A 25,028-nucleotide genomic window follows, 5' to 3' on the forward strand; every position below is an offset into this window, starting at 1 on the left:
GCAACCCGAGTCCTTTTATCGGTTTACCCCCTCTGGGCGTACCGCTGAACTCTGTGTCTGTTGCTGCATCCGACCCTAGTGAAGCTGATATCACCTCACGTTTTTCCGGTTGCTGTATTATATATAATGAATACAGCCACGGATCCGGTATCCGTCTTTGCGCCTGTTCTGAGTAGTGATTAATGCTACCCGGTTCTCACAATGTCCTTTTTCTCTGTCCCTCTTCTCCTCAGGCCGGTGATTTAGGCCTGGTAACAGTCACAGGGCTGTTAGAGATTCAACTGTATGACCTCTCACTATCAACTCCTTGGCCCAACTGCCATTTCTTCTCTCAGACCAGAATGGATCAAGGGGAGTCTCTGGAGCTCCCCCTTCTGGCCGGAGGTGGTAGTGCAGTCTTGCTATTTTAGTATTTGTACTTACTGTCAGTAACTATTTTTGTGGCAAATACCCCTAGGGGTGCCACACTATGTAGTATTTATATTCTCTAAAATTTGAGTTTATTGAAAAAACACCAATTTAAAAAATATATACATGTGGCAATCAAACAGCGTAACACAATGGTGAACCACTTAAGCACAAGCCTTATATGGAAAGGCATGCATGTTATAAAATAGCCAAACGATAAATGACTTACATAATAGTAAGAATTCATTTGAGATGGTGGTCCAAAAACCCCGACGTACGTTTCACCCTTGCTTCATCAGTTGGCGTGCACATGTCTGATTTTACTGCCTCGGATATAGTATGTCCAAGGTAAATATTGCTGCATGTCCGAGTTTGATCTGATATTCCGATCGCACTAAAACATGGAAGTCTATGGGTGCGTGGGAAACATTAGACTGATATCGGACATGATTTCTTAGTGCAGTACGATTTCTGTGCACTGACACAATGGAGAAGATGGAGACATTTTGTTTTCCATCTTCTCCTCACAGCATGGTCTGATTTTTCTCACCCGATAGAATCGGATCCCACTAAACTGATCGTCTGATCGGAGTGTCATTTGCATAATCGGCCCGATTCTCCCCGATGAGAGAATCTACGGCCTTCTGCACCTGCTCTAAGCAAAATACTAGTTACATCAATTAAGTTGGTGTATGGTCCCGAAATGCGTTGGCACAGAGAAACTATGTAGGTACTCGAGATCGTAACCGTCAATCGTGGGTATAATGCACTGCAATACAGAAGTACAGCAGTATATTGTTCTACCTGTATTCTCTTATCCCTTATTAAAGGGAACCTGTCATTAGATTCATGCTGCCAGAATCCATCATTCAGCATGAATTCGAGTCTGGCTCTTGCTACGCAATTGCAGATTTGTTATGTCTTACTCGAAAAAACATAGTTTGAGGAGCCAGCCTGGTGCCATAGGGAGAGATGTGACTAGTCCACCCCGAGCCATCTTCTTCCCATCCCGTTCCAGGTGTGTGACAGCTCTCTTCCTCTATACCCACATTGAAAAGAGCTGACAATCCCTTGGAATGGGGGGTGGAGATGCTGTATGGGGCCATGCCAAATTTGGCACAGCTACCCCTATGGTCCCAGGATGGCTTTTTTTAAAACAATTATGTTTTCTCTGAATACGCTGCAACATTTCACACCAAGGCATACCCTGTTGTCTTTACATAGCCAGGCCCTGGTTCATACTGCCCCATGGTTATGGCGGCATGAATCTAGATAGTGACATGTTCCCTTTAAGCACTGCCTTCATTAGGGCCCCAACTGCCATGAAATCCCATTGGCACTCCATGGTGGAGCTGAGAAAGGTTGACATGGGATTACAGTGAAGGTTAGCACCCACTTCTCTATCTAATCACTTACCGTATATACTCGAATATAAGCTGAGCATTTCAGCCCATTTTTTTTAGGCTGAAATTGCCCCTTTCGGCTTATACTCGAGTCATTCCCAGGGGTCAGCAGAGGAGGTGGAGCGGCAGCTGTCTAATAATACTCACCTGCTCCTGGCATGATCCCTGCACCTCCCTGGTTCTCCGGGCGCCGGCATCTTCTTCCAGCGTTGAGCGGTCACATGGTACTGCTCATTACAGTAATGAATATGGACCCGCCTCCACTCCCATAGGGGTGGAGCCGCATATTCATTACTGTAATGAGCGGTACCATGTGACCGCTCAATACAGGAAAAAGCTGTCAGCGCCCGGAAAACCAGGGACCGCGCCAGGAGCAGGTGAGTATAATGGGGGCATTGCGCGATATTCACCTGTCCGCGTTACATCGCCGCGCCGTCTACCTCGTCCTCTGCCTGAACGTCAGTGCAGAAGACGCAGTGGTGCCCGGCAGTGGAACGGGGAAAGGTGACTATAGCAAGTGCCGGTGGCCTGAGCGACGAGAGGTGAGTATGTGATTTTTTTATTTTTTTTTAATCGCAGCAACAGCATATGGGGCAAATGTGTCTATGGAGCATCTTATGGGGCCATGTTCAGCGTTATATGGGGCAAATTGTTATTTTTGCTAATGACAGGTGTTATGAAGGCAATCCAGAAACACAGTGTGCTTAGCGATCAGAGCGCACACAGTGATCTGACAAATACCCAAAAATACAAGAACGAGCTCTGAGACGTGGAAACTCTGTAGACTGCACACCTGATCCTATCCTAAACACAACTAAAAGCGACTGTGGATTGCGCCTAACAACTACCTAGGCAACTCGGCACAGCCTAAGAAACTAGCTAGCCTGAAGATAGAAAAATAGGCCTGACTTGCCCCAGAGAAATTCCCCAAAGGAAAAGGCAGCCCCCCACATATAATGACTGTGAGTAAGATGAAAAGACAAAACGTAGGGATGAAATAGATTCAGCAAAGTGGGGCCCGATATTCTAGGACAGAGCGAGGACAGTAAAGCGAACTTTGCAGTCTACAAAAAACCCTAAAGCAAAACCACGCAAAGGGGGCAAAAAAAAACCACCGTGCCGAACTAACGGCACGGCGGTACACCCTTTGCGTCTCAGAGCTTCCAGCAAAACAAAAGACAAGTTGGACAGAAAAAAAGCAACAAAAAAGCAAAAGGCACTTAGCTATACAGAGCAGCAGGTCACAGGAACAATCAGGAGAAGCTCAGATCCAACACTGAAACATTGACAAGGAGCAAGGATAGCAGCATCAGGCGGAGTTAAGTAATGAAGCAGTTAACGAGCTCACCAGAACACCTGAGGGAGGAAGCTCAGAAGCTGCAGTACCACTTGTGATCACAGGAGTGAATTCAGCCACAGAATTCACAACAGTAGCCCCCCCTTGAGGAGGGGTCACCGAACCCTCACCAGAGCCCCCAGGCCGACCAGGATGAGCCGCATGAAAGGCACGAACAAGATCGGAAGCATGAACATCAGAGGCAAAAACCCAGGAATTATCTTCCTGAGCATAACCCTTCCATTTAACCAGATACTGGAGTTTCCGTCTAGAAACACGAGAATCCAAAATCTTCTCCACAATATACTCCAATTCCCCCTCCACCAAAACCGGGGCAGGAGGCTCAACAGATGGAACCATAGGTGCCACGTATCTCCGCAACAACGACCTATGGAATACATTATGTATGGAAAAGGAGTCTGGGAGGGTCAAACGAAAAGACACAGGATTGAGAACCTCAGAAATCCTATACGGACCAATAAAACGAGGTTTAAATTTAGGAGAGGAAACCTTCATAGGAATATGACGAGAAGATAACCAAACCAGATCCCCAACACGAAGTCGGGGACCCACACGGCGTCTGCGATTAGCGAAAAGTTGAGCTTTCTCCTGGGACAAGATCAAATTGTCCACTACCTGAGTCCAGATCTGCTGCAACCTATCCACCACAGAATCCACACCAGGACAGTCCGAAGACTCAACCTGTCCTGAAGAGAAACGAGGATGGAACCCAGAATTGCAAAAAAATGGAGAAACCAAGGTAGCCGAGCTGGCCCGATTATTAAGGGCGAACTCAGCCAACGGCAAAAAGGACACCCAATCATCCTGGTCTGCAGAAACAAAACATCTCAGATATGTTTCCAAGGTCTGATTGGTTCGTTCGGTCTGGCCATTAGTCTGAGGATGGAAAGCCGAGGAAAAGGATAGGTCAATGCCCATCCTACCACAAAAGGCTCGCCAAAACCTTGAAACAAACTGGGAACCTCTGTCAGAAACAATATTCTCAGGAATGCCATGCAACCGAACCACATGCTGAAAGAACAAAGGTACCAAATCAGAGGAGGAAGGCAATTTAGCCAAGGGCACCAGATGGACCATTTTAGAAAAGCGATCACAGACCACCCAAATGACTGACATCTTTTGAGAAACGGGAAGGTCAGAAATGAAATCCATCGAAATATGTGTCCAAGGCCTCTTTGGGACCGGCAAGGGCAAAAGCAACCCACTGGCACGAGAACAGCAGGGCTTAGCCCTAGCACAAATCCCACAGGACTGCACAAAAGTACGTACATCCCGTGACAGAGATGGCCACCAGAAAGATCTAGCCACTAACTCTCTGGTACCAAAGATTCCAGGATGACCAGCCAACACCGAACAATGAAGTTCAGAGATAAGTTTATTAGTCCACCTATCAGGGACGAACAGTTTCTCTGCTGGACAACGATCAGGTTTATTCGCCTGAAATTTCTCTAGTAGCCTTCCACGACAGCCACCAGGAGGTTGTCTCCATTCCCTAATGGGGGACAGGAAGCACAAGAGGTTAAAAACCCCTCCCACCTCCCATTAACCAGTGTCTTTCCTGTCCCCCATGGGGCATGGAGAGGTTCCTGGTGCGCTGCTGCGGCGGCTCTAGCAGAGTACCTGAATCAGATCTTTCGCCGGGCACTTATGGTCGGGTCCTCCGCGGCTTCCTCCTGCTTTGTGTCTCCCGTCTCCTCCGGATTCTGGGACCGCGTTCCCGGTCCTCCTGCGTCCTCTCGCGGGGACAAAGCTGGCCGGTGAGCCCACCCGGAGGCCTCCCTGAGCTCTCCGGCGTCTCCCCCTCCAGCGCGCGCTGTTCGGCGACCCGGAAGTCAGTGGCGCTCCACTTCCGGGTCGGCGCTCCTGCACAGGAGCGACACAAGTCCAGAGCAATGGATTACCGAACGGCGTGCGAGGCACGCTGCATCCTCGCACGCCTGCCTGGGACTGCGGAGGGGGAGGGGCGGCTAATTGCACACGCTGGTTGCAGACTTATTTTCTATATAAGCTGCGAAGACGTCTCAGGTAAGCCTGCTGTAAGCATGGACTCGTCTTGCCCTGCAGCTGCAGAGCCCAGCGCTCCTCAGGCCCTAGTAAGTACGGCAGAGGGTGTCCCATTTAAAGGTACATAATATACCTTTTCTTACACGGCTTCCTCTCTCATTGCAGGGAGTCAAGCCAGGCCCTAAAAACATTACCAAGCGTAGATGTGCTACCTGTAATGCGAAAATGCCACCAGATTGGGAGAAAAAGTTATGCCAACCTTGTACGGATAAAATCGTCAGAGCGGAACACCCTTCTTTGATTGATGAAATCCGCTCCTTGGTTAGGCAGGAGGTTCAAACCTCCTTGGCTACACTCGCCCCACCTCCACCTCCGCCACCATCCTCACCTGGTCCATCTCTCCCCAAAAAGAGGAAAATCCAGGAGTACTCTGAGTCAGAGTCTGAGGAGTCCTATACGTCCTCCTCTGTCAAGTGGGAAGACACGTTACCCCATAAATCTGCGGAGATCAGGAAATACCTTTTTTCCTCAGAATATATTGAGGATTTGGTATCGGCTGTGAGGAACACAATGGGGCTAAAAGAGGAATCAGTGCCTCAGTCTATACAAGACGAGCTGTTTGGTATACATACTGAAAAGCAGCCCGGGTTTCCCGTCCATAAAAGCATAATTGATATGATTAATAATGAATGGGAATTGCCCGAGAAACGGCTAACAACGCCTCCAGATTTTAAGCACCGATTTCCTCTTGATGAAGACTCAATAAAATGGAACATTCCAAAAATTGATGTCCAAGTGGCTAGAGTAGCTAAAAAGACGGCTCTGCCGTTCGAGGATTCTTCCCAATTAAAAGACCCCTTGGATAGGAAGATTGAGAGTCTTCTCAAAAAATCCTGGGAAACGTCTACCTCAGCCCTCCGGTACAATATAGCATCCACATGTGTTGCCCGCTCGCTCTTCCGTTGGATAGAAGAGTTAGAAAGCCACATCTCTCAGGGTACCCCAAGAGAAGAAGTACTGGACTCTTTGCCTATCTTGCACAGAGCAACAGGGTTCCTTGCAGACGCCTCACTGGAATCTATCCGTGTGGCCGCCAGATCCTTGGTCCAGACAAATTCAGCCAGAAGAGCTCTCTGGTTAAAAATGTGGAGCGGAGATGTTACGTCAAAAATAAAACTGTGTTCTATTCCCTTTAAGGGTGAATATGTGTTTGGGCCCTCCTTAGATGATATCTTAGAGAAAGCCACAGACAGAAAGAAAACCCTCCCTGAACAGAAGCCTCCCAGGAAGCGTTTTTTTCGGCCCTCCCAGCCCCACCCCTCCCAGGGTAGAGGGAAAGGAAAATCCGGAAGGTGGAGTTATGCTAAGGGGAAGCCTAAAAACATCCTTATTCCCCAACAAACACAACAAGAGAAGCAATGACTCCGATCCGGTAGGGGGGAGGCTTTCGGACTTTGTCCACAGTTGGCAGAATATCTCCAACAGCCCCTGGGTGGTGAGTGTTATCCAACAGGGTCTGCTGATAGAGTTCGATGCGCCTCCTCCCAGGATCGTAAGAGTCACCTCCCTGTCATCTCGGGAGACTCAAAAGTTGATGATGGCCGGAATTCAGGACTTGCTAAACTCAAGAGCTATTTCCTTGGTTCCAGTGAACGAGCGGGGGGAAGGCCACTATTCCCGTATCTTCATAGTAAAAAAGCCTTCCGGACAATCTCGGATTATAATAAATCTGAAGGCTCTCAACAGATACATAACATACCGCAAGTTCAAGATGGAGTCAGTAAAAACAGCCATCCCTCTAATAGCTCCTCACTCATATATGGCAACAATAGACCTCAAGGATGCCTATTTCCATATTCCAATACATCCTTGCCACAGGAAATACCTGAGATTTGCGGTTCAATTCAACCAAAAGATCTTACATTTTCAGTACAACGTTCTCCCCTTCGGGATCTCCTCAGCCCCAAGGGTGTTCTCCAGAGTCATGGCGGAAGCAGTAGCCCATATCAGGAGTCAAGACATCGCCATAGTCCCGTACTTAGACGACCTGTTAATAATTGGTCCTTCCGCCGAAGTTCTCAATCAGAGAGTTTCCAAAACTCTGAACATCTTACAGGGGTTGGGTTGGATTCCAAACCTGAAAAAATCTCGGCTGTCACCATCAAAGGTGAGGAAATTCCTTGGAGTCCTCCTGGATTCAGAAGGTCAAAAGTCCTTCTTACCAGAGGAACATCGGATAAATTTAATTTCCAAGGTCTCACACTTCAGGAAACAACGTTCTCCGACCTTACGAACTGCGATGTCTCTTCTGGGATCGATGACGGCCTGTATACAATCAGTCCAGTGGGCTCAGAGCCACTCCAGAGTTCTGCAGGCGCACATCTTAGGGAACTGGAACGGGAATCCAAATTCCTTAAACAGAAGAGTTTACACTCCAGGGAAGGTAAAGGCCTCGTTAACCTGGTGGTCGATCCAATCAAACCTGCTGAAGGGTGTAGACTGGGTGCAAGATCCGCTAATTACGGTGACAACAGACGCCAGTCAAAAAGGTTGGGGAGCAGTGGTCTCACAAATCCCATTCCAGGGTCACTGGAATCAGAGAGAAAGTTCCAGTTCCTCCAACCTCAGAGAATTGTTGGCAGTGGAGAGGGCCCTTCTGGCAGCCAGCAGTCTCATTATAGGTCAACATGTCAGAATTTATTCGGACAATATGACGACTGTCGCGCATCTAAAACACCAGGGGAGTCCAAAGTTCAACCAACTAAAAGCAATATCAAACAGGATATTTTGCTGGGCAGAGAAACATCTCCTCTCACTTTCAGCGTTACACCTCAAGGGGTCGGTGAATGTCCAGGCAGATCGCCTAAGCCGTCACGACTTGCATCCAGGAGAATGGAGCCTGAAGACGGACGTTTTCAAAATGTTGACAGACAGGTGGGGTCTTCCCGATATAGACCTTCTAGCGTCCAGCCAGAATGCACAGGTCAAGAACTACTTCTCCCTAAAACCCCAAAGACAGGTCTCAGGGAGTAGACGCCTTCGCTCATACTTGGAAGTTCCATCTGGCTTACGGGTTCCCTCCAATACCGTTACTTGCGAAGACCCTCCGGAAGATCCGGGACGATCAGGTCCAGACTATCCTAGTAGCTCCAGCGTGGCAGAAAAGGAGCTGGTACCACCTCATCGAAGAATTAAAGGTGGACGGTCCAGTCTTTCTTCAGGTATCAGAAGATCTTCTCTGCCAGGGCCCCTTTTATCACCCGGAGCCACAGAAGTTCAAACTGGCAGCCTGGCTATTGAAGCCCAGGTACTAAGAGCTAAGGGCCTTTCAGAGTCAGTAATCTCTACTCTACAAAAATCTAGGAAACCTATTACCAATGCCATATATGGAAAAATCTGGAAAAGATTCTCCTCGTGGTGTCATCCTCATAAACCTGACCCTTTTCATCCTAATATTTCACAAATATTAGATTTTTTGCAAAAGGGATTAGAATTAGGGCTGAAGCCAAGTACCTTGAAAGTTCAAGTGTCAGCCTTGAGTTCCGTCTTCGATCAGGATCTTGCAGGTCATCGTTGGATAAAGAGGTTTATGGTCGCGGCATCAAGACATTGTCCAAGAAAACAAATTTTTGTGCCATCCTGGGACCTAAACATAGTTCTAAAGGGTCTTAAGGCTCCTCCATTTGAGCCACTATCATCTTGTTCCTCGCATCTTCTGTCCTGCAAGACGGCCTTCTTGGTTGCAATTTCTACCGCAAGAAGAGTGGGGGAAATACAAGCTCTCTCAATTAGAGAGCCTTATCTTACCATAAGAGATGACTCCATCGTATTCCGTCCAGATCCTTGTTTCCTACCGAAGGTAGTGTCAGAATTCCATCGATCACAGGACACAGTCCTCCCATCGTTTTGTCACAATCCTTCAAATCCGGAAGAACACAGGTTCCATACTTTGGACGTACGACGTATAGTTTTATACTACTTAGATTATACTAAATCATTTAGAATTGACAAAAATCTCTTCGTTCATCTTTCTGGCAGAAACAAAGGCAAGAAGGTAGCGAAGAGTACCATTGCCAACTGGATAAAAAAGGCCATTTCTGAAGCATACCTAAATCAGAATATTGCTGTTCCTGCGGGCCTAAAGGCTCATTCCACCAGATCTACTTCCGTCTCTTGGGCTGAAAGGGCTGGCGCTTCTTCGGAGCAGATTTGCAGGGCAGCAACATGGTCTTCTCTACACACATTTACTAAACATTATAGATTGGATTTCTGGTCCAATCAGGATCTTGCTTTTGGCCGAAAGGTTCTTCAAGCTGTGGTCCCTCCCTAAATACAGAATTGGTTGGCATCCCTCCTGGTGGCTGTCGTGGAAGGCTACTAGAGAAAATAGAATTATTCTTACCGTTAATTCGGTTTCTAGGAGCCTTCCACGACAGCATTAATTCCCTCCCGATGTTCTTGGATATTTTTCTGAGAACCTAAAGGTAACCGGTGCTATGGGTTCAGTTGTAAGTCACTGGTTAATGGGAGGTGGGAGGGGTTTTTAACCTCTTGTGCTTCCTGTCCCCCATTAGGGAATGGAGACAACCTCCTGGTGGCTGTCGTGGAAGGCTCCTAGAAACCGAATTAACGGTAAGAATAATTCTATTTTTTGCAGCACCCGCCGCAAATCAGGGGAGATGGCAGACACAATGACTCCTTCCTTGAGGATACCCGCTGGCTCAGATAAACCCGGAGAGTCGGGCACAAAACTCCTAGACAGAGCATCCGCCTTCACATTTTTAGAGCCCGGAAGGTACGAAATCACAAAGTCAAAGCGGGCAAAAAATAACGACCAACGGGCCTGTCTAGGATTCAAGCGCTTGGCCGACTCGAGATAAGTCAAGTTCTTATGATCAGTCAATACCACCACGCGATGCTTAGCTCCTTCAAGCCAATGACGCCACTCCTCGAATGCCCACTTCATGGCCAGCAACTCTCGATTGCCCACATCATAATTACGCTCAGCGGGCGAAAACTTCCTGGAAAAGAAAGCACATGGTTTCATCAATGAGCAATCAGAACCTCTCTGTGACAAAACCGCCCCTGCTCCAATCTCAGAAGCATCAACCTCGACCTGGAACGGAAGAGAAACATCTGGCTGACACAACACAGGGGCAGAACAAAAACGACGCTTCAACTCCTGAAAAGCTTCCACAGCAGCAGAAGACCAATTAACCAAATCAGCACCCTTCTTGGTCAAATCGGTCAATGGTTTGGCAATGCTAGAAAAATTACAGATGAAGCGACGATAAAAATTAGCAAAGCCCAGGAACTTTTGCAGACTTTTCAGAGATGTCGGCTGAATCCAATCCTGGATGGCTTGGACCTTAACTGGATCCATCTCGATAGTAGAAGGGGTAAAGATGAACCCTAAAAATGAAACTTTCTGCACACCGAAGAGACACTTTGATCCCTTCACAAACAAAGAGTTAGCACGCAGGACCTGAAAAACCATTCTGACCTGCTTCACATGAGACTCCCAATCATCTGAGAAGATCAAAATGTCATCCAAGTAAACAATCAGGAATTTATCCAGATACTCACGGAAGATGTCATGCATAAAAGACTGAAACACAGATGGAGCATTGGCAAGTCCGAACGGCATCACTAGATACTCAAAATGACCCTCGGGCGTATTGAATGCAGTTTTCCATTCATCTCCTTGCCTGATTCTCACCAGATTATACGCACCACGAAGATCTATCTTAGTGAACCAACTAGCCCCCTTAATCCGAGCAAGTCAGATAACAATGGCAAGGGATACTGAAATTTAACAGTGATCTTATTAAGAAGGCGGTAATCAATACACGGTCTCAGCGAACCATCCTTCTTGGCTACAAAGAAGAACCCTGCTCCCAGTGGTGATGACGATGGGCGAATATGTCCCTTCTCCAGGGATTCCTTCACATAACTGCGCATAGCGGCGTGTTCGGGCACGGATAAATTAAATAATCGACCTTTAGGGAATTTACTACCAGGAATCAAATTGATAGCACAATCACAATCCCTATGCGGAGGTAGAGCATCAGACTTGGGCTCTTCAAATACATCCTGATAATCAGACAAGAACTCTGGGACCTCAGAAGGGGTGGATGACGAAATCGACAAAAATGGAACATCACCATGTACCCCCTGACAACCCCAGCTGGATACCGACATGGAATTCCAATCCAATACTGGATTATGGGTTTGTAGCCATGGCAACCCCAACACGACCACATCATGCAGATTATGCAACACCAGAAAGCGAATAACTTCCTGATGTGCAGGAGCCATGCACATAGTCAGCTGAGCCCAGTATTGAGGTTTATTCTTGGCCAAAGGTGTAGCATCAATTCCTCTCAATGGAATAGGACACCGCAAAGGCTCCAAGAAAAACCCACAACGTTTAGCATAATCCAAATCCATCAGATTCAGGGCAGCGCCCGAATCCACAAACGCCATGACAGAAAACGACGACAAAGAGCATATCAAGGTAATGGACAGAAGGAATTTGGACTGTACAGTACCAATGACGGCAGACCTAGCGGACCGCTTAGTGCGCTTAGGACAATCAGAAATAGCATGAGTGGAATCACCACAGTAGAAACACAGACCATTCAGACGTCTGTATTCCTGCCGTTCAACTCTAGTCATAGTCCTATCGCACTGCATAGGCTCAGGTTTAACCTCAGGCAGTACCGCCAAATGGTGCACAGATTTACGCTCGCGCAAGCGTCGACCGATCTGAATGGCCAAAGACAAAGACTCATTCAAACCAGCAGGCATAGGAAATCCCACCATGACATCCTTAAGAGCCTCAGAGAGACCCTTTCTGAACAAAGCTGCCAGCGCAGATTCATTCCACTGAGTGAGTACTGACCATTTCCTAAATTTCTGACAATATACTTCTATATCATCCTGACCCTGGCACAAAGCCAGCAAATTTTTCTCAGCCTGATCCACTGAATTAGGCTCATCGTACAGCAATCCGAGCGCCAGGAAAAACGCATCGACACTACTCAATGCAGGGTCTCCTGGCGCAAGAGAAAATGCCCAGTCTTGAGGGTCGCCGCGCAAAAAAGAAATAATAATCAAAACCTGTTGAATAGGATTACCAGAAGAATGAGGTTTCAAGGCCAGAAATAGCTTACAATTATTTTTGAAACTTAGAAACTTAGTTCTATCTCCAAAAAACAAATCAGGAATAGGAATTCTTGGTTCTAACATAGATTTCTGATCAATAGTATCTTGAATTTTTTGTACATTTATAACGAGATTATCCATTGAAGAGCACAGACCCTGAAAATCCATGTCCACACCTGTGTCCAGAATCACCCAAATGTATAGGGGAAAAAAAAAGTGAACACAGAGCAGAAAAAAAAAAAAAATTATGTCAGAACTTTTTCTTTCCCTCTATTGAGAATCATTAGTTTGTCTCCTTGTACTGTTATGTTTGCTAATGACAGGTGTTATGAAGGCAATCCAGAAACACAGTGTGCTTAGCGATCAGAGCGCACACAGTGATCTGACAAATACCCAAAAATACAAGAACGAGCTCTGAGACGTGGAAACTCTGTAGACTGCACACCTGATCCTATCCTAAACACAACTAAAAGCGACTGTGGATTGCGCCTAACAACTACCTAGGCAACTCGGCACAGCCTAAGAAACTAGCTAGCCTGAAGATAGAAAAATAGGCCTGACTTGCCCCAGAGAAATTCCCCAAAGGAAAAGGCAGCCCCCCACATATAATGACTGTGAGTAAGATGAAAAGACAAAACGTAGGGATGAAATAGATTCAGCAAAGTGGGGCCCGATATTCTAGGACAGAGCGAGGACAGTAAAGCGAACTTTGCAGTCTACAAAAAACCCTAAAGCAAAACCACGCAAAGGGGGCAAAAAAAAACCACCGTGCCGAACTAACGGCACGGCGGTACACCCTTTGCGTCTCAGAGCTTCCAGCAAAACAAAAGACAAGCTGGACAGAAAAAAAGCAACAAAAAAGCAAAAGGCACTTAGCTATACAGAGCAGCAGGTCACAGGAACAATCAGGAGAAGCTCAGATCCAACACTGAAACATTGACAAGGAGCAAGGATAGCAGCATCAGGCGGAGTTAAGTAATGAAGCAGTTAACGAGCTCACCAGAACACCTGAGGGAGGAAGCTCAGAAGCTGCAGTACCACTTGTGATCACAGGAGTGAATTCAGCCACAGAATTCACAACAGCAAATGTCTCTGTGGAGCATCTTATGGGGCCATAATCCTTATTTGTGGAGCATTATATGGGGCATATTTTAATATGGAGCATCTTATGGGGCCCATCATGAACTGTATGGAGCAATATATGGGGCACCTGATTCAATATGGATATTCAAAAACACTTAACCTACTGATGTCTCAATTAATTTTACTTTTATTGGTATCTATTTTTATTTTTGAAATTTACCAGTAGCTGCTGCATTTTCCACCCTAGGCTTATATTCGAGTCATTAAGTTTTCCCAGTTTTTTTGTGGCAAAATTAGGGGTCTCAGCTTATACTCGGGTCGGCTTATACTCGAGTGTATACGGTCGATGCTGGGGTCACTTCTGATCAAGATATCTTAAGGGTTTCATCTGCCGTTGTCACGGTCAAAGTTCTTTCCAATCCGAGCAGTTTCAGGCACCTAACAAGTGAGCTCTGCTCTTGAGCCTGATCTATGATGTACACCACATGTCGGAAGGTTTGATAATGGAAAAAAAGCTTTCCCATGTGCTGCTTTACAATCAGAGGAGGCTCATGGACAGGTCTGCCCACATGTTCCTCCATCAGCAGCCATTGTGAGAACAGGGGAGGCTAACAAGGCTTGGAGGAGAACCTAGTAACACTTCTATATTAGTATGTGCCACAAAATAATGTCCTCCACACATTTATTAATATAAAGTGGCCAACCCCTTTAAATGAAAATGATTTAGCGACCTTTGTCTCTGATCTTGGATTCATACATGTAGTTAGATGTTCATTTCTGCATCAGATGTTGCTATTTGTCAGGTCTGATTTCTATGGGTCAAGTACTGTATGTCTTCCAATATGGTGTGATTATTGTTATTAATTAATAATAACGACTATTCATTTCGATTTATTTGTCGTTTTTAGGAACTGTGGTCAGACACTTAGAAGAACACGTCACCTCACTGAATAACTACCTATGGAGCCGAAAACGCCCTCCTGAGGATAGAGATTTAAGAGAAAAAGCTATGGAAATGGAGACAAAGTTTAAGGAAAAAATACAATTTATTTCTGGTAATGATATAATTTAGATTTATTGTTTTGTATTGTTTTACATAGACAGACATTTATGTAGGGGGTGATGCCTCATTTATTTCTTTATTTAAGTCCTACAGACGTTATAAGGACTCCTTCATAAAGGCCCCAGTACATGTACAGAAAGTACCTGATGCTAATCTTTAGCTTACAAAATCATCTACTATATAATTGTCTAAGGGAAACAAATAAAAAAATGATTATATACTCACCCTCCGACGGCCCCCGGATCCAGCCCAGGCCTTTCCTGCCCTCGTGCGCCCTCCGGTCCCCAGAATGCATTGCGGCAATGACCGGAGATGACGTAGCGGTCTCGTGAGACCGCTACATCATCACGTGTTATTGCCATATATAACTATTTTTTATTTTAATTCTTTTTTTTAACAGGGATATGGTGCCCACATTGCTATATACTGCGTGGGCTGTGTTATATACTACGTGGGCAGTGTTATATACTGCGTGGCCTGTGTTATTTACTACGTGGGCAGTGTTATATACTACGTGGGCAGTGTTATATACTGCGTGGCCTTTGTTATATACTACATCGACTGTGCAATATAATACGTGGCTGTGCTATATACTACGTGGGCTGTGTAATATACTATGTGGCTGTGTAATATACTGCGTGGGCTGTGCTATATACTGCGTGGGCTGTGTTATATACTGCGTCAGCTCTGCAATATACTGCGTCGGCTGTGCAATATACTACGTGGTTGTGCTATATACTACATGGACTGTGCAATATACTACGTGGCTGTGCTATATACTACGTAGACTGCAATATATTACGTGGCTGTGCAATATACTACGTGGCTGTGCTATATACTACATGGGCTGTGCTATATTCTACGTGGCTGGGCTATATACTACGTGGCTGTGCAATATACTTCGTGGCTGTGCGATATATTACTTGGCTGTGCTATATACTACGTGGGACTATGTGGGCTGTGTTATATACTGCATGGGCTGTGCTATATACTACGTCGGCTGTGTAATATATTATGTGGCTGTAATACACTGCGTGGGCTGTGTTATATACTGCGCCAGCTGTGCAATATACTACGTAGCTGTGCTATATACTACGTGGGCTGTATAATATACTACGTGGCTGTGTTGTATACTACGTGGGCTGTGCTATATACTACGTGGGCTGTGCAATATACTACGTGGGCTGTGCTACATACTACGTGGGCTGTGCTATATACTATGTGGGCTGTTTTATACACTACGTGGCTGTTATACACTACGTGGGCTGTGTTATATACTATGTGAGCTGTGTTATATACTACGTGGCTGTTATATGCTATGTGGGCTGCTATATACTATGTGGCTGTGCTATATACTGCGTGGTTGTGCTATATACTACATGGGATTTGAACCACGCTTCGCTAATTGGTCACGCCCGGCCAGCCGAATTCTGTGTATTCATTGTATTATTCTAAAATCTTCATAAATAAACTACATATATATTCTAGAATACCCGATGCGTTAGAATCGGGCCACCATCTAGTAGTACTTTATAATCATTCTTCCCTTGCTGTAAGGAGATGCTCTCTCCATGCACTGACTTTGCCTCTGGTAGACTTTATACAAGATGCGGGGGGAGCCGCAGACTACAGGTCCATTCACTGTCATGCTTCATGACAGCTTGAGTCATTTTTGCACAGGGTGATGCACCACCGAGAACAATGATTTCTAAACATCCTTAAAAATCATTTCACCCGATGAATGAGTATTTTTCTTGTTCGTCAGGTGATTGGCAGCCTGTTTACACAAGATTATCGTGAAAGGAAGACCATAATCTTTCAGTGTAAATGCACCATAGGCCGAGCTTCTTATTTGCCCCTCATTACATAAAAACATATACTCACCTCCTGGACTGGTGCCGTTAGGGCAGAGACAGACTGCCATATTTCTCTGGCGAGAATCGCATCGCATTGCACGGACTGGCCTGGCACCTCTCCTGACCTGAGCAAGACAGCTTGATGGATTACTATGCAGCTGTCAAGCTCAGGTCAGGAGAGCCAACGGTCAGTACACGGTTTACGATGCGATTCTCACACGAGAAATATGGAAGTCTGTCTCTGCCCTTACTGTGATGTCCGTGCTGCGATTCCCAGTGGTCACATGACATTGTTATCTCGTGTGATTTCTGTAGCCAATCGGCAGAAGTTGCTGGGCTGCTGCATTCATGCTTCCGTCAGACGGACAGTTCTGACTTGCCCAACTGTGAGCGTTCCAGTCAATCATGGGCCACTGATTGGCTGCAGCAGTCATGTGACATAGTGTCACGTGATCGCCAGGAATGGCAGTTCCCACAAGACAGGAGCAGCAGCCATCTGGGAGGTAAGTATATGTTTTTGATGTTACATGGGATATTTGCGCAGTGAAGAAGTGTTAGTCCAGTAGTGGACAACCCTATTAGGGCCCATTTAGATTAGCCAATAATTGGTGAACACACATTCATAAGGACATTCATTCCCAATTATCAGCTTAAACAAGGCAAAATCCTCATTTGTTGGCTGCATTCTTAAAATCAATGTTCTTGGCAGCACCTCACCCTATGGAAACAGTGGATGTGCTGCCAGTAACATGATACTGTGCGGAGATAGAGCGGTCTTTCTGTCCTCGTCGCAGCGTCATCAGCCTATGTGAATAAGGTGTGTGGCCAATCGGTGGTGGTCTTACATGCTTGATGGGGCTTATTGAACCATTACTTATCATTTTGAGGCTCCTTTACGCACAGTCACTTTAATTTTCTCATGTCCTGTGTTTCTATGATCTCTTTGTTTCTTTCAGATCTAAATATTTATCAAAAAGAAGAAAAGTTGAAAAATGTTGTCTTGAGTTCTTTACGGAAGAATATTTATCACTGGCATCCTTTAAAGTAAGGAGATATGTGGATAGATTTATTATATTTGTAGACACAATACTGTTAGGCCTCATTCAGATGTCCGTTTTTCACACCTATGAGATTATTATGATCAGAGTGTGGTCCGAGTGTCGTTGGTTTTTCTCATATGTGGAGAATAAAAGTTTCTCCATCATTTCCTTTCTGACAGTCTGTGAATATTGAACCACACTCGGATGATGGTCCGAATTTTTTTTTTTTTTTTTCTCAGACCTATAGATTTGCCTTGCCGATTTTGCCTGACCAGTAGGAACTCGCAAACCGCGCAGGCTCTATGCTTTACAACCTCCTGTGGCTGCACTGAATCTTGCCATCTCGCTAGATCTGCACAGCTCCAGTTCCCCAGGCTGCAGAGGCAAAATTGCCGCTACTGGTAGCCAGGGAAAGAACACAGTTTAGGCCAGTGGCACAACCGTTCTTTAAGTCTGAATTGTCAATCATAAGGATACAACGTGAAAAAACCTCTTTAAGGTACAACACACCGTTAAAAGCTGTAGGTCACTGCTACTCGACCCAGTCTACACACAATGGGGAGATGGCAGTAAATCAATGTGAAACATCTCTGGTTGGAGGTTATCTCTCCTGGAAGTGATTGGCAATCCTTGTTTCCCTAAAGGTACCGTCACACTCAGCAACTTTGCAACGAGAACGACAACGATCCGTGACGTTGCAGCGCCCTGGATAGCGATCTCGTTGTGTTTGACACGCAGCAGCGATCTGGATCCCGCTGTGCCATCGCTGGTCGGATCTAGAAGTCCAGAACTTTATTTCGTCGTCAGGTCGGCGTGTATCGTCATGTTTGACATCAAAAGCAACGATGCCAGCAATGTTTTACATGGAGCTAACAACCAGCAAGAACGATAAGTGAGTCGCCGTTACGTCACACTGGATCGCTCCTGCATCGTTCTGGAGTTGCCGTGTTTGACGTCTCTACAGCGACCTAAACAGCGACGCTCCAGCGATCGGCTCGTTGTCTATATCGCTGCAGCGTCGCTGAGTGTGACAGTACCTTAACATCATTGGTCAGGGAAAAGTTGGGAGCATATGATCATAGGGCATCAGAATAAGATGCGACACTTAATGAATTTGGTGCATTTTCAGCTGTTCTCCACTGACAGAAATGATTTTTATGGACTGGAGTAAGGCTACTTTCACACTTGTGTTTTTCAGCTTCCGCCACAATCCGTCATTTTTTGCAAAAAAATTTGCAGGATCCTGCATTTTCCCATAGACTTGTATTAGGCTACGTTCACATTAGCGTTGTGCGCCGCTGCGTCGGCGATGCAACGCACAACGCACGCAAAAACACACCAAAACGCACGCAAAAACGCTGCGTTTTGCGACGCATGCGTCGTTTTTTGCTGAAATTTGGACGCAAGAAAAATGCAACTTGTTGCGTTTTCTTGGTCCGACGCTTGCGGCAAAAAAGACGCATGCGTCGCACAACGCAACAAACAAAAACGCATGCGTCCCCCATGTTAAATATAGGGGCGCATGACGCATGCGTCGCCGCTGCGTCGCCCGACGCAATCCCGACGCAAACTAGCATAACGCTAGTGTGAACGTAGCCTTAGTTACGGATTGTGATGGATGGCCATCCGTCGCGTCCGTCGTGCACTGGATGCGTCGTGATTCGGCGGACCGTCGGCACGAAAAAACGTTCAATGTAACGTTTTTTCGTACGTCTTATCCGCCATTTCCTACCACACATGCGCGGCCAGAACTCCGCCCCCTCCTCCCCGGGACTTAGAATGGGCAGCGGATGCTTTGAAAAACTGCATCCGCTGCCGACGTTGTGCCAAATTTTGACACTTTGCGACGACCGCGTACCGACTCAAATGTAAAAGTAGCCTAAGTTGTCTTAGTTTACACTACTTTGTGGAGTAAATTCTGATGAATTTGTCAGGCCATACTAAGGTACGGCCTTCCCTCAAGGCTGCACAAATTATTCTAAAAAAGTTGAAGCTAGGCACAAAATGTTTGCAGCATTTCAAATAATTTTACACATACTTTGAGAAGAATCAGCCCCAAGCAGCATCATATAGGATACACTGAGACTGTTCTGTAAAAATCACATAGAATACACTGAGACTGTACTGTCTAATTCGTATAGACTAAACCTCTGCTGTATTAATCACAAAAGATACACTGAGACTCTGCTGAATACATCTCATAGGATTCACCGAGACTCTGCTGAATATATCACTTAGGATTCACAGACTCTGCTATATGCATCACATGCACTCCCTGACAGAAGTTATGTCGCTTATCCATGTTATGTAAATAAAAGCTTATAACTTGACGTTAAATTCATCCATTGGTTGTATGAATGTATTCTTTTGAAAGCTGAAACCCTTATCAATGCAGAATTATTGATCGTTTAATGGACACAGAATGGTCAGATTTTGTCAAGACAAAAGTTTTGTCACCTGGTCATATAATGCACCCAATCCTAGTTTACATCCTCACCTGTGCTCAGTAAATGATCGGTTAATTAGTGTGCATGTATAAAAAGAAACCCATCACCCCATACTTTCACTTGAACTTCAACTTGAGCTCTGACAACATGCCAAAAATCCACCCTGCGACCAAAGCCTGGATTATCAAGAGGCTGAAGACCAGATCCACTGCAGAGGTGGCTGGCACCTTTAATGTGTCTCAGCATCAAGTACAAAGAATTAAAAAAAGATTTGAAGAGACTGGAGATGTGTTTGACAACCCCAGGTTCGGCAGACCCCACAAGACAACTGCTCAGGAGGAACGTTTGTTGGTTAGAAAATCCAAAGCAAGCTCCTCTTCCACTGCAGCAGAGCTACAACAGGCCTGGTCACCTCAAGTCCCTGTGTCAACTAGAACAGTTTGTAGGATTATGTCTCAAAATGGCCTGTATGGTCGAATCAGTGCCCAGTAGCCAGCACTAAACAAAAGGCAAATAAAAAACCGTGTGGCATTTGCAAAGTCCCACAGCCTGCTAAACAGATGGACGCTGGAAAAGTGTCAGAAGGTGGATTTCTCTGATGAATCTTCAGTAGAATTACACCACAGCCGCCGCAAATACTGCAGGAGACCTACTGGAGCCTGTATGGATCCAAAATACACCCAGAAAACAGTTAAATTTGGTGGTGGAAAGATCATGGTCTGGGGTTACACTCAGTATGGGGGTGTGTAAAACATTTGCAAGGTGGAAGGCAATATCAATAGTCTAAAATATCAAGAAGTATTAGCTACCTCTTATATTCCAAATCATAAAAGGGGTCAAATTCTGCAGCAGGATGATGCTCCATCTCATCCATCCATCTCTACAACAAAGTTCTTCCAGGCAAAAAAGATAAAGGTGCTCAAGGACTGGCCAGCCCAGTCACCAGACATGAACATCATTGAGCATGTTTGGGGTAGGATGAAAGAGGAAGCTTGGAAGACAAAACCATAGAATCTAGATGAACTCTGGGAGGCATGTAAGATGGCATTCTGTGCTATTCCTGATGACTTCATTAATAAATTGTATGAATCATTGTTGAACAGCATGGATGAGGTCCTTCAAGCTCATGGAAGTCACACAAAATATGACATATGACTCTAATAGCACCACAACTTCATTCACCAATGTTATGCAACATATATTTGTAATTTAAGTTAATTATTTGTGTGAATATTACATTACTTTCTGTGGGCGACAAAACTTTTGTCTTTCCACACTCTGACCATTCTGTGTCCATTACCTGATCAATATTTCTGCATTGATGCCAATTTATTTTCTTAACCTAAACCACATTTCAGAGAGTTTCAGCTTTCAAAAGAATAATTTATACAACCTATGGATGAATTTAACGTCCGGTTATAAGCTTTTATTTACATAACATGGATAAGCGACACAACTTCTGTCAGGGACTGTGGGATACACTGAGACTCTGCTGAATGCTTCTCACAGGATACCGAAACTGCTGAATACATCACATAGGATGCACTTAGACTCTGCTGTATACATCACATAGGATACACAGACTCTGCTATATGCATCACATAGGATACACTAAGACTGCTGACTGCATCACATAGGTACACAAACTGCTGAATACATCACATAGGATGCACTTAGACTCTGCTGAATGCATCTCATAGGATACGCTGAGACTTTGTATATATCACATAGGATTCACAGACTTTGCTGTATACATCACATAGAGTACACTGAGAGTCTGCTGTATACATCACATATACATACGAAGAGTCTCCCTAAGCTAGAAGATCGTTGGGTACAGCCGGGACCAGCTGCTTGGAAAGAATCACCAAACCGCGCGCCTTACGGCGCGCAAATTTTTGCCTGTAGGACATTATTGCAAGAGAGCTTGGCTGAGTAGATTACACAAGAAGGAAAACACACAGCAAGTCAGCAGGATCTAGGAGCAACATGGCAGATGTGACAACCTACATGGTGAGCTGCAGCATGTGCTACATGTTCACAGATCGACCAGAAGAAGAATTAAATTTCACCTGTCAGAAGTGTAGACTAGTGGCCCTTTTAGAAGAAAAGGTGCGGGGTCTGGAAGAAAGAATAGCAACTTTGAAACTCGTCAAAGAGAATGAAGACTTTCTAGACAGAACAGAAGCATCTCTACTGGTCACAGAAGGTGAAAAAAGTGTCAGAGAACCTCCAAAAGCAGATGAGTGGAAGCATGTGACCAAAAGAAGCAAGAAGACCATGGAGAAATCACCAACCACACAACTGAAGAACCGATATCAAATCTTTGTAGAGGATGAAGATGGCACACCTAAGGATGAAGCAATACCAGCAAGCAAAAAAGAAAAGGGCACACAGCAACAAGTGACAGCAAAAAGTACAGCCAAGAAGCAACGAAGAGTGGTGGTGTTGGGAGACTCACTACTGAGAGGCACAGAAGCAGCCATCTGCAGACCGGACATAACTGCAAGAGAAGTATGCTGTCTTCCAGGTGCGATGATCAAGGATGTGACCGATAGGATACCAAAGCTCTTCAGCTCCAAGGACATCCACCCATTTCTTCTGATACATGTTGGCACCAATGACACGGCAAGGAAGGACCTACCGACAATCTGCAAAGACTTTGAAGAGTTGGGGAAGAAAGTAAAGGAACTGGATGCACAGGTAGTTTTTTCTTCTATCCTTCCAGTAGACGGGCATGGCACCAGGAGATGGAACAGGATCCTTGATGCAAACAACTGGCTAAGACGATGGTGCAGACAACAAGGATTCGGATTCCTGGACAACGGTGTGAATTACTTGTACGATGGACTCCTCGCCAGAGATGGACTACACCTCAACAAACCTGGGAAACACACATTCGCCAGAAGACTCGCTACACTCATCAGGAGGGCGTTAAACTAGAAGAAGAGGGGACGGGAAGAAAAACATTAGACTTGAACAAAGAAGATCCAGGAAAACATACTCAGAAGGGAGGTAAGAACATTTCTAAAACAATCCACAGCGAGGAGATTGGAACAAAACAAAATCCTGTAAACTGCATGCTCGCAAACGCCAGAAGCCTGACAAACAAGATGGAAGAACTAGAAGCAGAAATATCTACAGGTAACTTTGACATAGTGGGAATAACCGAGACATGGTTAGATGAAAGCTATGACTGGGCAGTTAACTTACAGGGTTACAGTCTGTTTAGAAAGGATCGTAAAAATCGGAGAGGAGGAGGGTTTTGTCTCTATGTAAAGTCTTGTCTAAAGTCCACTTTAAGGGAGGATATTAGCGAAGGAAATGAGGATGTCGAGTCCATATGGGTCGAAATTCATGGAGGGAAAAATGGTAACAAAATTCTCATTGGGGTCTGTTACAAACCCCCAAATATAACAGAAACCATGGAAAGTCTACTTCTAAAGCAGATAGATGAAGCTGCAACCCATAATGAGGTCCTGGTTATGGGGGACTTTAACTACCCGGATATTAACTGGGAAACAGAAACCTGTGAAACCCATAAAGGCAACAGGTTTCTGCTAATAACCAAGAAAAATTATCTTTCACAATTGGTGCAGAATCCAACCAGAGGAGCAGCACTTTTAGACCTAATACTATCTAATAGACTTGACAGAATAACAAATCTGCAGGTGGTCGGGCATCTAGGAAATAGCGACCACAATATTGTACAGTTTCACCTGTCTTTCACTAGGGGGACTTGTCAGGGAGTCACAAAAACACTGAACTTTAGGAAGGCAAAGTTTGACCAGCTTAGAGATGCCCTTAATCTGGTAGACTGGGACAATATCCTCAGAAATAAGAATACAGATAATAAATGGGAAATGTTTAAGAACATCCTAAATAGGCAGTGTAAGCGGTTTATACCTTGTGGGAATAAAAGGACTAGAAATAGGAAAAACCTAATGTGGCTAAACAAAGAAGTAAGACAGGCAATTAACAGTAAAAAGAAAGCATTTGCACTACTAAAGCAGGATGGCACCATTGAAGCTCTAAAAAACTATAGGGAGAAAAATACTTTATCTAAAAAACTAATTAAAGCTGCCAAAAAGGAAACAGAGAAGCACATTGCTAAGGAGAGTAAAACTAATCCCAAACTGTTCTTCAACTATATCAATAGTAAAAGAATAAAAACTGAAAATGTAGGCCCCTTAAAAAATAGTGAGGAAAGAATGGTTGTAGATGACGAGGAAAAAGCTAACATATTAAACACCTTCTTCTCCACGGTATTCACGGTGGAAAATGAAATGCTAGGTGAAATCCCAAGAAACAATGAAAACCCTATATTAAGGGTCACCAATCTAACCCAAGAAGAGGTGCGAAACCGGCTAAATAAGATTAAAATAGATAAATCTCCGGGTCCGGATGGCATACACCCACGAGTACTAAGAGAACTAAGTAATGTAATAGATAAACCATTATTTCTTATTTTTAGGGACTCTATAGCGACAGGGTCTGTTCCGCAGGATTGGCGCATAGCAAATGTGGTGCCAATATTCAAAAAGGGCTCTAAAAGTGAACCTGGAAATTATAGGCCAGTAAGTCTAACCTCTATTGTTGGTAAAATATTTGAAGGGTTTCTGAGGGATGTTATTCTGGATTATCTCAATGAGAATAACTGTTTAACTCCATATCAGCATGGGTTTATGAGAAATCGCTCCTGTCAAACCAATCTAATCAGTTTTTATGAAGAGGTAAGCTATAGGCTGGACCACGGTGAGTCATTGGACGTGGTATATCTCGATTTTTCCAAAGTGTTTGATACCGTGCCGCACAAGAGGTTGGTACACAAAATGAGAATGCTTGGTCTGGGGGAAAATGTGTGTAAATGGGTTAGTAACTGGCTTAGTGATAGAAAGCAGAGGGTGGTTATAAATGGTATAGTCTCTAACTGGGTCGCTGTGACCAGTGGGGTACCGCAGGGGTCAGTATTGGGACCTGTTCTCTTCAACATATTCATTAATGATCTGGTAGAAGGTTTACACAGTAAAATATTGATATTTGCAGATGATACAAAACTATGTAAAGCAGTTAATACAAGAGAAGACAGTATTCTGCTACAGATGGATCTGGATAAGTTGGAAACTTGGGCTGAAAGGTGGCAGATGAGGTTTAACAATGATAAATGTAAGGTTATACACATGGGAAGAAGGAATCAATG

General features: G+C 44.9%; 1 protein-coding gene across 2 annotated transcripts in view; it reads left to right on the forward strand.

Moving 5' to 3' along the window:
- METTL17 (methyltransferase like 17) overlaps positions 1–25,028 on the forward strand; it is an 86,779-nt gene that overhangs the window by 13,071 nt on the left and 48,680 nt on the right. For both annotated transcript variants that reach the window (XM_069760593.1, XM_069760584.1), the window contains exons 3-4: positions 14,331–14,477; positions 17,298–17,385. In XM_069760593.1, the coding sequence (XP_069616694.1) occupies positions 14,331–14,477; positions 17,298–17,385 (235 nt within the window). The remainder of the gene's footprint in view (positions 1–14,330; positions 14,478–17,297; positions 17,386–25,028) is intronic.

Source organism: Ranitomeya imitator, chromosome 1, assembly GCF_032444005.1.
Source record: "Ranitomeya imitator isolate aRanImi1 chromosome 1, aRanImi1.pri, whole genome shotgun sequence".
Classification (NCBI taxonomy): Eukaryota; Metazoa; Chordata; class Amphibia; order Anura; family Dendrobatidae; genus Ranitomeya; species Ranitomeya imitator.